Source organism: Protopterus annectens, chromosome 16.part0 (genome assembly GCF_019279795.1).
Source record: "Protopterus annectens isolate FY-2018-M chromosome 16.part0, PAN1.0, whole genome shotgun sequence".
Taxonomy (NCBI): Eukaryota; Metazoa; Chordata; order Ceratodontiformes; family Protopteridae; genus Protopterus; species Protopterus annectens.
Window position 1 is genome coordinate 342018585 of NC_056750.1, and position 14990 is coordinate 342033574.

At 39.7% G+C, this 14990-nt stretch overlaps 1 protein-coding gene across 8 annotated transcripts in view; it reads right to left on the reverse strand.

Moving 5' to 3' along the window:
* Positions 1 to 14990, reverse strand: part of LOC122790302 (TBCC domain-containing protein 1-like) — a 563587-nt gene that overhangs the window by 222125 nt on the left and 326472 nt on the right. For all 8 annotated transcript variants that reach the window (XM_044057812.1, XM_044057808.1, XM_044057811.1 and 5 more), the window contains exon 6: positions 9452 to 9638. In XM_044057812.1, coding sequence (XP_043913747.1) covers positions 9452 to 9638 — 187 coding nt within the window. The remainder of the gene's footprint in view (positions 1 to 9451; positions 9639 to 14990) is intronic.

The following is a 14990-nucleotide window of genomic DNA, read 5'->3' on the forward strand; positions in this document are numbered from 1 at the left end:
GGCCTATACAAGCCTAGCCATAACAATTCCCTGGCTATTTCTTCCACAGTATTTATTTCCCTTGACCCATTTCTCTCAGGGCGACTGACGTGATCCCCGGGGTGAATTTTCCATCTCCCATCCACTCAGCAAGGTTCCTTTTGAAGAGGGCCAAAGAGGTGCTCTTGCTTGACATGTAAGGGCAGTCTATTCCAGAGTCTGGGGAGTAACTGGGTCAGGAACCTATCCCTCCAGCATGTTTTGTTCATTGTGATGACAAGGTTTAGATCCCTGGAGCGTGTCTCTCTGAGGGATTGGGATTTCTTTCAGTGTAGCATGTCCAACAGCTCTGGGTTTGACACAGTCTTGTATGTTAAGCAGAGACTGCCTCTGAGTAGACAATATGCGACAGAGTAAAGGTGAGTTTTGTAGATGGCCAGCATAGGGCATCTGCTTTAGGCTTGTGATTCGTTTAGTGAGGTATTTCTCCAGCCTTTCCAGTTGTTGCAGATGTCTTGAGAGGTACATACCAAATGGGGCATTGTATTCTATAATGGGTCTAATGAGGGACGAGTACAGTGGGACAATGACCTCCTTTTTTCCGGATGAAAAGCCCTTAGTGATGAGGTGTGCCACATAAAAGGATTTCCTGACTGTTGTGGCAATGTGGGTATCGAAAGTTAGACCACTGTCCACCTGTGTCCCTAAGTCTCTTATCACACTTTCAGTGTTTAGTGTACTGCCACCTATGTGGTAATTCACAGGTACATGTTTTTTTCCCTAAGGGGATAACTATACATTTCTTGGCACTGAGCTTGAGCCCATGGCTCTGGCACCAAGCATCTGTTTCTGTAAGGTCCTTTTGTGGAATATCCACATAATTTGGGGAGTCAATAATGGCTCCCAGTTTGCAGGTATCTGCGAACTTTGAAAAAACAGAGTCCCTTGGTGTTGGCCTGTACTTCAGAGAAGTAGATGGCAAACAGGAGCAGTCCCAGGACTGAACCCTGAGGTATGCCACTTGTCTGGAGCTGGATTTGGAGTCGGCTACTTTTACACTGCGGGTTCTGTCAGTAAGCTAGCTGGCAACCCATTGAATGACATAGGGATTAATGCCCACCTTAGTAAGTTTATCTATGATTCCAGAGTGGGGGATGGTGTCAAAGGCTTTGGCGAGGTCCAGATAGGCTGTGTGGACCACCTTACCCTTGTCCACAGCTCTGGAGACTGATTCAAAGAAGTCAATCAGGTTCAGAAGATAAGATTGTCCCTTCACGAACCCAAACTGCATGGGGTCCAGTGTTTGAAGGTTGCCAATGTCTTTGTTTATATGGTCTTGCAGATCAGGCTTGTCAGACTGATGGGGTGGTAGTTCCCAAGATCCAAGGTGGATCCCCCCTTATGGAGTGGGATAACTGTAGCTGTGCGCTACTCAGTGGGCATGAAGCCTGAGGTGAGGCTATGATTAAACATGACACTTATGTGAGGTGCCAGATCATTTTGTAGTTCATGTAGTACACAGCCTGGGATGTCGTCTGGTCCCATTGATGCTGTATTCTTAGCTTTGGAGTGTGCATTTTTTTACCTGTGTGACGATTATTACTGGATTTGGCAATCTTTTGGTATTGAGTTGGGCCCTTTAGGGGGTGAGAGGGGGGTGACGTTTGCACTGAATCGATCTGCCAGGATATTGGCAATATCCTTGGGATCAGTATATTTAATGTCATTCTGTTGTAGCTCAGAGCATATCTGAGTATTGCCATTTAGATTCTTGACATAGCTATAGAACGCCTTGTGGTTGTCTTTGGAATCTTTGGCAATTTTATTTTCGTAACTAGCTTTGGAGGATTTTATGAGGGGTCTCAGCTTCTTACTGCATCCTGGGATTTTCCTCTTTTTTTGCAACAGTTTCTTCCTTTTTGTTGTAAAGTTTGTTTATGACAAGGGACCACCAGATTGGCTTCATTTTTTTGGAGGACAGCGTCTTGGTTCTAATGGGGATGGAACGATTCATGCACGAGTGGATGTGCTCATACAGTGCCTTAGTGTAGGATTCAGCAGTCGGACTTTCAGTTCCCATCTGCATGGGTGTCATGAAGTTTGTCACTTCTGACTTGAGTAGCATGAAGTTTGTTTTGGAGAAGTTTTTTACAGAAGTTTCCGTACTGGGGGGTGGGGGTGGGGGTGGGATGTGGATGTCAAGGGTGATTAGTTTATGGTCAGACCTGACCAACGGGGGGGGGGGGGGTGACCATAGGTGTGGAGCATCGATTTCCCATGTTGGTAATGACCAGGTCTATGATATTGGAGCCCCTGGTGGGACTAAGGAATAGTTGATTCAAGGAGTTGGAATTTATGAATTCCAAGAATCGTTGGGCAAAGGTGTTGGTACACAAGTAGTTTTGCCAGTCAATGGTATGGTAGTTGAAAACACCCAGTATTAGGGTGTTTGGTTGTATCGTAATATTTTCCAGTATGTTTAGAAAGGTGTAGTGAGAATCTTGGGGCATGGTGGGGGATCTGTAGCAAGCTACAATTTGGATTGCAGTCTTACCTAGTGTTAGTTGCACCTGGAGAATTTCAGATGCATTGTGTTGGGCAACTAGCCTGGTGTTGTGAATATCCTTGGTGAATAAAGACACTCCTTCACCTTTAGTGTTTCGGTCCTGGTTTGGTGGCTGAAAAGTGTGGCAAGAGTTGTAGCCTGGTATTGCAGGGGTGCTTTCTGGAGCCTTGAACCAGGTCTCAGTTACTGCACAGATATCGATGTTCTCCATTTTTAGGAGTGCCTCGAGAGAGTGTATTTTGAGGTTTAGACTTCTAGCATTGAGTAGTATTACCTTTAGAGTTTGCATGCCTGTACTTGTTACAGTGGTGGTTTTGCCCTTTGAACTTTGCCTAAAAAAGGCACTATAGAGGTGGCAAGAGCCTTAGCCAGTAACCTGAATCTCAGGGCTGACAGGTGCAGTCCATCTCTGGCAAAGCATCGTGGTCTGTCGATCATGTCGTCTCAGGCAGACAGATACTGGAACCCCTTTGAATGACACCAGAAGCTTAGCTAATTGTTGAAGTCAATCATTTTGTCCTTATAGTGTGGTATTCTGGGTGAAGGAAGGATGCTACTCAGAGCTAGGGTCATACCTGCCTGGGCCACATGATCAGAGAGCTCTTCCATGTCTCTTTTCATGTAGTCTAGGGAGGTACGTCTCAAGTCATTCACTCCAACATGGACAATGACAGAGTCATATTTGTACTTGCTGTGAAGTGACTTGAGTGCATGCTTTATGTGGCGGATCCTGGCACCCGACAGGCAGCTGACTGTAAATTTCACCTTGTTCAGCCTGGTGAGTGGTACATCAGTGTGCCCGATTATAGAGTCACCTATGACTGAAGTGTTGGGTACATTGTCTTGCCTTAGGGGCTGTTGTTGGGTGGCACACTGGTGGTGTGAGCTATGTGATACTTCGGTTGTGATTGGTGTTTATTTGCGTTTCAGCTTCAGAGGTCATTGTTGCTTGGGGAGGTCAATGTTAAGGGCTTCCACATATGTGGGTTTAGTGCTGCTATGTGTGGGTGATGGTGGTGTGGGTTTAGAAGGGCTATGTTTTGCTTGAGGTGTAGTGTGGGTGTTAACCTTCTCCTCTTGACTGTCTAGCACAATCTTGGGTGGAGAGAGCTTTGCTTCCAGTTTGGCTATGTAAGTGCATCTCTCACAGGTTGTAGTGTTGGGTGGTAGGAGGAGAGGGTTGTCTGTGTACATGAGGGAATTTCTGCATTGCCCCAGTATGCCCAGATTCACCAGGTGGACAGGAGAAATTACCGGAAGCTGACCCCTGAACATGCCTGGTTTGGTGTTTTGTTTTGTGAAGTACATGAGCCGTTTTACCTTACCTTAACAAGGTCCTTTGCAATTATAGGCTGTTTAGTGCCTACGATTAATTTCTCCTTATTAAAAAGGAGAGTTGATTTCTTGTATCAGTTTAAGACTTCCTAGTGCTTTCCAGCAGGTTTTAAAGCAAGTGTTAGTCACAGGGATGTTTAAAGGTAAGATGAAAAAAAAAAAAAGGTTTATCCTAAACCCTGCAGTGTGCACTAAACGAGTCAGATGTGAAAGTAGGAAACTTAAGTTTTACCGGTCTAAAAAGTTAAGTTTTAGTGGAGTCTCACTATTTTTTAAACAGCAAGATAGATTGAAAGGGGGTGGTCACTTTTGTATTCTGGTACTATGGAATACAGTAGGATGGCCAATAAATTTAAATAGTTGAAGGGGAGTGATTTCACAAAATGATAATCTTGTGCTTACTCGCACAAACCAGTAAAAACAGAAAGGAAATGAGACATGGTCAAATTAATATAAGGGGAAGGCAACTAGAAAGACAGTGGTGTTTAAGAGCACTACAGTAACTGGGTGGGAGGGTGATGACTGACTCAAGAGACAGAGCTGTGGTCTCTTCAAGTTTTAATATGCAGTTAAAAGCAGAATACAAGTAAAACACAAGGTAAATAAAACATCAACCTGAAACCAAACAATACCATAACCTAATAATCAAATTCCTAAAGCTTCTAGTTAGGTTACAGCACAATGAGACATGCTCCCTAACCCTGGCCCAACTACTACTAATGACTCTAGCTCTATTACTACTATTCCCTCTAACTTACAAACCCTAAATAGACCTTCCAACTCGCTCTTGATCAGCCACCTGAACATTAGAAGCATAAATAATAATGTTCACCACCTTCATGCACTCTTAGATGTTCATTTTCCAGATGTATTATGTCTTACCGAAACCTGACTAAAACCATCAACTACAGACAATGAGGTAATACCTCCAGGTTATGATATACTAAGACTTGACCGCAAAGCTAGGAAGGGGGGGGGGGTAGCTATTTTATATAAAACTGAGCTGCAGTTGACCACTGAATCCTCTCAACCACCCCAAGTCGATAATGCTGAAATTCTTGTTACTACGCTACAAATCAATGAATGCAAATGCATACACACCATCTGTGTCTATATTCGCCCAGGCAATAACAAACATCCTAGAGGACATCCTATATTGGTTGTCAGCTAACTATCCCCCAAGAAACCATTGTTCTTGGCGACTCCAACATCTGTGGAACAGTTGTTCCAGTCGAACACCCTCCTATCCATGTAAATCTATATGGGTTTACTCATATCATTACCTCCCCCACTAGGATCAGTAAACACAACAACATAGAAAGTACCTTAGACTGGCTTCTCATTAATAGTCATCCCCATATATACAAGGCAGGGACCCTCCCTGATGATACAAGTGATCACGTTCTTGCATTTATAATTAGGCATAAGACTGACATTCCTAACCAACCCACCTATAAAACAATAAGGAACAATAAAAACTTCAACCCCACTAACTTCCAGAATGAACTCAGATTATGTGATTGGTCAGTCCTAAAACACCTGCCACTGGAGGAAGCAGTAACATACTTTAATACCAAATTTTTAGCCATCCTTGGCTGCCATGTGCCAGCATGTTCTATTAGAGCGAATACAAAAGCTGCCCCATGGATTTCAAAAGAAACTAGACAAAGAAATCTTACTTAGAAACAAAGTATGGGTCAAGTGGCATGCCACAAAAGACCCTTTAGATCAACTTAAATATAGACAACTGAGGAATGACACAAAAAGATCCATTTTGTTAGACAAAAAAAACTTTTACTACCAACTACAGCAGATACATCAAAACAAGCCTCAAAAGTTCTGGGCAGGTATCAAACTCCTACACCCAGGTAAATCCACCACTCCTACCCTATCAGCTAACAACCACAAATGTCCAAAAGAAGTTGCCAATACCTTTAATAGTTTTTTTTTACTGAGACCATCCAATCCCTAGCCAACCAGTTATGTCTCGATGGCTCAAATCCAACTACTACTACACCCAGCTCCCAACCCTCCTTTCACCTTCAACCAGTCCCCACATCTTGTTAGTACCCTTACTAAGAAACTTAAACCAACCCCCCTCTCTCTTGATCTCTTACCTGCAGAATATCCACAAAAAGCTGCGGATGCCATAGCATACCCCATCTCCATCCTGCTTAATAGAACTATATCGGAAGCTTCCATTCCCTCTATCTGGAAAATATCCATATTATCCCTCTCTATAAAGGCAGCAACTCCAGTGAACTATCAAATTATAGATCCATAGCTATTTTATCACCCCTGGCTAAAATTATGGAGAAATGTATCCATAAAGAACTGCTGAGCTATCTTATCCAAAACAATCTACTTACCAACTGTCAGCATGGCTTTAGACCATTTCACAGCACCACCTCTGTCCTCCTATTCCTTTCTGACATCATAAACAAAAATCGCAACAACATTCTTTCCTCTGCCTTCTTTATTGATCTCTCTAAAGCCTTTTACATGGTAAACCATCAACTACTCAAACACACTTAAAACCTTTTCCCTAGATAATCTGGCTATCCAATGGTTCCAATCTTACCTAAATGATAGGCAACAGGCTGTCCTATGGTAGTACAAGTTATCAACCCTTCTTCCCATTATGCTTGGCGTTCACTAGGGCTCCATATTAGGACCTCTCCTATTTTCGATCTTTATTAGTGACCTATATACAGTCATTTCACACGCAACCTGTATCCAATATGCTGACAATTCCACTTTAATTTGCTTGGCCACCTCCCCCTTTGATCTACAGACTCTAACCCAAAATGTTTTTTAATATAGTTGAAAACTGGCTCCTTAACCATCGACTCATATTAAATCCTAAGAAAACAAAGCTGCTACTATTCTCTCCAACCCATAGGTCCTCCTCATTTACTTTTACTGTTAAGTCAAACAACAGCACCATCATATCACCTGATCCCTCTAATAAACTATTAGGGGTAATAACTGATAATAACCTTAAGTTCGATATGCATATTAACCAAACTATAAAAGCAGTCAATAAAAAACTTGGCTCACTATACAGAATTAAACCCCCTTCCTAACCCCACTAGCCGGGACTGTTATTGCCTGCATACATTTACTCTCTACCCTCCTTTATCCCTCCCCCATATTCACAAACTTGAGTAAAAATGCCCTTAATAAACTAACAAGCTTCTATAATAACATTGCTAAATTTGCCACTGGAGCTGCATACAGAATTCACCACAGTCATAACTTAAGTCATTTTGGGTGGTTTGAATGAATTGCCTAACCAACTTCAGTACAACCAAGTTATAATTGCACATAAGATTCTTTACCAGCATGAAAACACACCCATACTCAATAACATTATCACCCCTACAGTAATCTCAAGACCCTACGCTCATCCAATAGGCTACTAGTGCAAACAATTAAAACCAGCAACTCAGCTGGTGACTTCTTGTTTACCAACTCAATTGGCAAAACCTGGAACTCACTGCCTACCGATCTTATTTCAGTTTCCTCAATAACCCAGTTCAAAAATAACCTTAAACAGTACTTGAAAACATGTTGGCTATGTCCCTGTTCTTACCCTGGCTAACTCTTATCCTATATCCCTAGATATAAGTATACTTTTTGCTTCACTTAGAATGAGTGTTGCTGTTAGTCCAAAAATTGTGTATGTTTTAACGTGTCAGACTATATGTCTCTCTAAATGTTCACTGTAGTGAAATATTGAGATGAATTTGCTATCTGTACCTATCATGTATATATGTAATAACATTCTATTTGTATGGTTTGGAGCTTTTCTCCCAGGGCCTCTGCTGAAAAATGGACATATATCCAGTCAGACTAGCCCGGTCAACAAATGTAAAATAAATAAATACAATTTCATCCTTTAAATACACAACTAATCAACATAAAGAGAAATGAAACAGTTCATAGTAATGCTTTTTATACCACAGTTGTATAACTTTAAATTATCCTAACAATTCTCCCTTCTGGAAATGGCCAGGGGCAATTACCACAAGTTTCCTCAGAGAACGGATTTACTCTCACAAGATCAGGGGTGTTTGATATAGCCTGACTCCAAACTACTACTGGATAAGGTTTTAATACCTTTTAGATGACTGGTTTCTAAGGATATTCAGTGGGTATTAATGGAGACAAGAAAGCCTGCTACCAGAAAATCATATATCATATGGAAAGGATTTCTGAGTTGGGGCCAACAAAAGAACCAGCACTATTCAGGGCCAGAACTTCTCTGGTTTTACAGTATTTATGTGAGTTACTGTCCTATGGCCTCTCTTACTCCTTTATCAAGATTGATTTGTTGGCCATTTCAGGATATCTGCCCTTGGATCCTTCTCTTTCAATGCAGTCTCATATCAAAATGTTTTTAAAAGGGGTTCTGCATAAGAAACCTCACAAAAAAACATTGGCTTTTGCTTGGGACTTTAAATTTGTGTTAAAAATTAACACTTGCTCCATATGAACCAACTCAATTGGCTGACTTGGGGTTATTGACAATGAAAACAGTTTCACTGGCTGCTGTGACCTCTGCAAGAAGGTATCCAAGTTACAAGCTCTTATACTGGGTCAACCTTATCTCATTTTCCACAAAGACAGGGCTTCTCTTTTTTTTTATGTTTTAAGTGGTATCAGAGTTTACATTATGCTAATCTATCCATTTTCCTTGTCTTCCTTCAAGAACCTTAAAAAATAAGGGGCAAAGGTTTCTTCATACCTTGGATGCCCACAGAAAACTCAGGTACTATATCTTGACAGAACAAAATCTTTCAAAACCTCTGACTGGTTGTTCATTTCTTGTGAAGGTAAGCAGAAAGGATCATGACCCGTCTCAAAGCAGACCATTTCAAATGGTTGTCTCAGGATATAAGCTTTATTCCCACCACACCAAAAACTATTCCAGGCAGGGTCAAGGCTCATTCTACCATGGGCCCTGATGTCATCTATGGCTTTCTGGAAAGGAATGGATTCAAGAAGCAGCAACTTCATCCTCCGTGCATACCTTTTAAAAGCACTATAAGTCAGGCTGATTTTCCAAGTCTAGGACAGGTTTTGCTAGCACCATTCTCCAGGGGCTCCTGAATCCTTCTCTTTCCTCTTCCTAATTTTTCTAAGCTGTGATAATTTACCCATATAGATGTTTGAATGGTCACTGCTGCAGTAGCCACTCCTTTCCCTCCAGCCCCTTACTTTTGGTTGAATTTTTGTCAAGGCGTGGACCTATACTTTTTCTAGCATTGTCCCTCTCAGGGCTTAGCCCACTTTCGTACTGGAATGAAAGCTATGAAGGGCATGGCACCCAAACCAGAGTTTTAAATCAGCTTTTGGCTTGTGGAAAATGCCCTGAAACTTTGGAAGGCGGCCAGCTGTTAAATCCTGTGCAGGATATAACCTATATTATGCTATTGCAGCAGTAATCATTTGAATATATGGTAAGCTTACTTACACAACTGTACTTTCCTAAACCTAGACATTAACAAAAAGTGAATAATATATTTTAAGAGAAAGTTAATAAAGCTGGCCTTAAACCAGGCTTACCTCAAGGGAGAAAGAAGGTAAATAGAAGAATCACTGCAGCGATGAATTTTTACGTGTGCTCCAACTAACTCATCTGAGCTTTTAGCAACAATTTGTTTACAGACCTGGGTCATTATTACCAGTTTATGGGTTTCTGGTGCCTTGTCAGTATTGCATGCAATCTTTACTCTCTTTGGAGTTCCTTCAACTAAGAAAAAAAAAAAAAAAATGACAAGACATAAATGATCTTTATGAAGTGCAAAGCAAAATAGTACACAATCACCAGGGATGTGAAAATAACTTTGATAGTGTCGAACAAACACAATGACATGTATGAAAGGTCTGTCCCATTCACCTGCCAATATCTTATGTACAGCATAACCTACTAATTAATTAAGAAGGCATGACAAATTGTGTATTACTCTACTGCACATCTATTTTCTCATGAGAACAAGTTAATTGCATGCCCCTAAAGCCAACCCTCACACAAAACAAATTTGCATTACTGCCAGGAAACATCACATTACCACTGCCCCAAACTACTAACCATCACTTGCCTAGCAACAAACTTTTAAAAGGGCAGTGAAAACGCATATTTCAAACAGTGTGTCTGTATGGAAAACATACTATTCATCGACAAGTCAACTTAACGAACTGAAGAAAAAGCTGGTACAGTTGATAAAAAGTCATCTTATCACACGTGCCATCACAGTACAGTGGGGATTAGGGAATCTCCCTTTTCCCACTGAAGTGCGATTTTGGGAGTTTAATTTTTGCACTGTTAGGGACTGCAGGCAAGTGAATAAACATACCTCATTACTACTCAGCAGCTTTATTCTAGTGATCTTACTACACCATCCTTGACTCACGCACGTGCGCGTGTGCAAAATTACTTCCTATCACTATGTTTGTGGCTTAAGCAATGAAGGAGATGATCTGAATCTCCATGCACATTGTACAGTTAAGGAATAACACCCCAAAGAGTGTTTTATCAGAGAGAATCCTTTCACACACTGAGATGCAGTGTAAGTTGCAAGGTGAGATAACATACTATGCAGAAGTACACCTTAGAAAGCCCTACTCCTGGTAATCCAGTAAAATCAGTGTACAGAATAAAACACAAACATGTGTTTTAACTTTCAGCTGTAGCCTTATTAGAAAGCATAAAGGAAAGTTATACTTACCATAATGATAGATCTGTGTTGTCTGCTGTTATTATCCTCAATGTATGGGTACTTCAGATTTGATGGGATCTGACTTCGGCCACTTTCTAAATTTGGGCCCACAGTTTGGGCTCTTCCCATTACCTACAATCCCCTCCTTGCTCTAAATTACCTCAAATCGAGTTTACCCACTTCCTATGACCAAAATCATTACACCTCCTCAAAACAAGAAATATATATACACATATATGTGTGTGTGTGTGTGTGTGTGTATACATACATATACGTGTATATATACATATATATATATATATATATATATATATATATATATAGATATACACACACACAAATATATACACATATATATATATATATATATATATATATATATACACACACACACACACATTTATGTACATGTACATATACATATATGGATCTACTTTACTTACCAGAGCAGCCACATCACCAACTTTCACTTTGCTGAGACAAAAGGACAGATAAACCAGAAGACCGACATCTGGAACACCGACTTTCCACTCAAGGTAAGTAACCACTTGGCCATCCTGTTGAACTTTGCCCCTTATCCCTGCGGTAGTGCGATCTCAGAGTTGGTATATTTAGTTAGCAGAATGTTGGGGCAAAGCCCCCCACATGGGTGTATTTAATTTTGTTCGGTTTATTTATTATTTTGGGGATGGCCAAGCAGTTACTTACCGCGAGTGGAAAATCGGTGTTCCAGATATCGGTCCTTTCGTCTCAGCGAAGTGAAAGTCTGTAATGTAGTCATTCAGGTAAGTAAAGTAGACTCATATATATATATATATATATATATATATATATATATATATATATATATATATATATATATATATATACTGTATGTGTGTACATATATATATATATATATATATATACTGTATGTATTATATATAATGTATACATATATATATATATATATATATATATATATATATATATATATATATTATATATAGGTCTTCTTTTCTTTATCAAAATTACATTATTTCGAAAAAGAAAAGTACGACGCCCAACGTGCATTTTCGTGAAAGCCGATTCATCGGCTTGGCTAAATAAACAAAATAAACATTCAAAACACAGCTTTGCTGGGGAGCAAGCCCCTCTGCACCCCCACATCCCCACTACTTAAATAAACCAACTCCTAGATCCCACTACAGTGGGGAAAAGGATATATTTTCCTTATCCCCACTGTACCATGCTTCGGTGAATCGGCTTTCGTGGAATCGGGGTTGTACTTTTTTTTTTTCAAAATAATGTAATTTTGATAAAGAAAAGTAGACCCATATATCTATATATCTATATCTATATCTATATCTATATATATATATATATATATATATATATATATATATATATAGGCACACACACAACATATGTGTGTAGGAGATCCTGGGACACAGTGCATGCAAAGACATGACCAGGTTGTCAACAAATCAGTGCAGTCACTCCAGGACCAAAAGAACATGACAACTGGAAAGGGATGGTAAGTACATAATTTTCATATCTGATGTTGTCTCTTCTGTCCATCCTCAATTTATGGGACAGAGACCTCAGCTACCCAAATCTCACGAGGACTCACTGAAGGATATTCAGGAGGATGGCTCTGTGATGATCTATGCCAGCAAAAGCTAGATAGAGTTTTGTAAAGAATTATATGTCATTTGTGTATCAAACAGATTTGTCCAGATGCTTGCGTTTAAAAATGTATTAATAAAGCTGTGTTTATCAACAATGTGCCCTGCTGGAAAGAACAGAAACGTACATGTATTGTAACTGAATTAAATGCATATGTTTTAACAGAAGATACTGGAAGAGAAGAGGTTAATCACAACCCAGCTGCAGCAAACTTTGAAAAACAAATTGCTGAAATTAAATTAGGCCTTAAAGATTGTATCTTACAGTTCTGATTACATCCACAGATGAAATGTCTGTCAGATGTCTGCCTTGCTAGCTCTGTAAGGGGAGTAGAAGAGTTAAAATGGTTTTATGAATTCCAGGAGCAGCGGTATATCTGAGCAAAGCTGTGTGCATGGTAACACAGGTGCTAAATCTTTTCAGCTTTTAGCAATGGGGGTTGCATGGGAACCAGTAGTAAGATGACCAGATGTGATGTCATTGCCCAATCAACTCTGAAATATTTAGATATTACAGTCAGACTGAGCACTTTGTTTTTGAAACCTGACCAAGATGGAAGACCATTGACTGGATTCCAAGATGGCTGCACATTGAGTAACAGCTGAATTCTGGTTCTCCCAGTCTGAAAACAGAAACTTACCAAAGACCACCAGTGGACCTAGATTTCTAGGTGAATTTCAGTAACTGGCTATTAAGTGCACTGCCTGGATGCCATGAAAAAAGAAATATAAAGGATCTGGAGGAAAATCAGCTGCAAAAGGTGAGAAAGAAGCACAGACAGGGGAGTACTGCAGTGATTCAGCAAGAAGCACTACAAGTTCCTGACATGACTTCCAGTAACCTAGAAGAGAGTATAAAGCAGCTCCACACAGACCTGGTTAAAATAAATGAAACATTGAAGGAGTATGTGAACACACAGAATAAGAAGGTAGAAAAAAATGGAAGACGCTTTAAACAGATATTCAGATAAGATGACAGAACTACACAATTCAGAGGCTGAAATGAACAAGCTGGCCAAATATGGGACTGCACAAGAAGAGATGTTTCAAAAAAATAATAGAATTAGATGACACAATGTAGGGAAAAACCTGAGATTTTATGCTGTGCCAGAGAAATTGGAAGGAACAGACTGTATTAATTTTATGAAAGCACAAACAGGCAACTAGACTGGTAATCCAGAGCAGTTCTTAGTTGAAAGGGCACATCATATGTATGCTCCAAATCTGGTTACTAAAAAAACAACCTAGACCTTTAATAGAAAAATGCAGTCTTATCGACAGAAGGAGCTGATTTTTACAAAACTGTGGCAGAAAGATAAAGAGCTAAAAGTGGGAGATAGAGTGTTTGCGGAGAATGACTACTCAGTGTACACCAGGCAGAAGAGGAGTAAATATATTCCATTATTTAGGGACTGTTGAAAATCAGGGTGAGATTCAAACTGCTGTACCCGGCCATCTTGAAAGTGTTTTTCCCTGGAGGGGCAAAATCATTTTTGATGAAGTACATGCTAAAGAGGAAATACAAAATGTTGCCCAACAAACAGTGAGCTTATGAATCAGACAGAGGTCATGCTTTGTGTTCTTCAGGTGCTAAGGTCTACAGAAAGACTGAGCCCATGAAATCTTTTCCTGGTTTCAATTGCCTGACAGAAGGAAGAAAACACAAGAATCGACTAGAAGAATCTGGAATATGCTGATAATGAAACAGACAGGATTTCGGAGATGGAGATGAACATGATTAAAGCTAGTAACTTGGAAATTGACAAATCTGGGATGATAGAACAATAATTATATTAGTGAAACATGACAGAACAGGAAAATCTGAAAATGCTGAACTTCCTTGGACTTTGTTAAACTTGTGGGGAACTTTAAAGCTTATACCTGCTTCATGTTATTAATGTTTGGAGAATAAAATCAGTAACCTGTAAACAAACAAATGTAGGATTAGAAATCAATAGTTATATTTGTGAAACATACGGATTTTTGTGGACATTGCTAAATGTGTAGGGGACTCTAAAGCATATGCCCTACATTATGTCATTAAGCTTTGGAGAACTACTCTGGATTGGGAAGGAGAAGGGAGAAAGTTAACTAAGTAAAACATTTTTTTCTCTCTTAATGGTAATGTTTAAATGTTGCATGATTTTCAGCAGTACAGCTTTTTCAGTTCTTTTTCAATGCAATAGGGAATGAGGATATTAATATATACAGGTGCTTTTGTTTTTTTTCTTTTTCTCCCTTCTTATGTATTCTATTTTAAGAAACGTAGGTACTGCAACGTAAGAAAAAAAAAGGAGAGCGAGCATGGCAAAAGAAAATTAGTGTGCTTTTTCTCATGCTTGCATTGGCAAATGATTGGGTTAACCCTGGGATTTATCCAGCAACAAGTATATTACAAAACATGTAAATAGAAAAGAAATTGAATATTATAAGGCTGGTAAACAAGGTACCCTTAGAAGTTTGTCTTCTGGTGACATGCACAACAGGCAATCTGAAAGAGATATGGCTTGGAGACCATGTTTACTGAAAGCATTCAACTGTGTTCTTAGCTGGGAGTGCTACAAAGAAAAGACAAAAATCAGATAGTATTTACTAAAAGCACAGGCTATATCATGTGTCTTAGCATGAATGACCTTTCTTTTTCACTGTCTCTTGCCTGTGGGTGTGGCTATCATTTTAGAATGCTTGTTCTTATTATGTACATAGTTTTGTGTATTA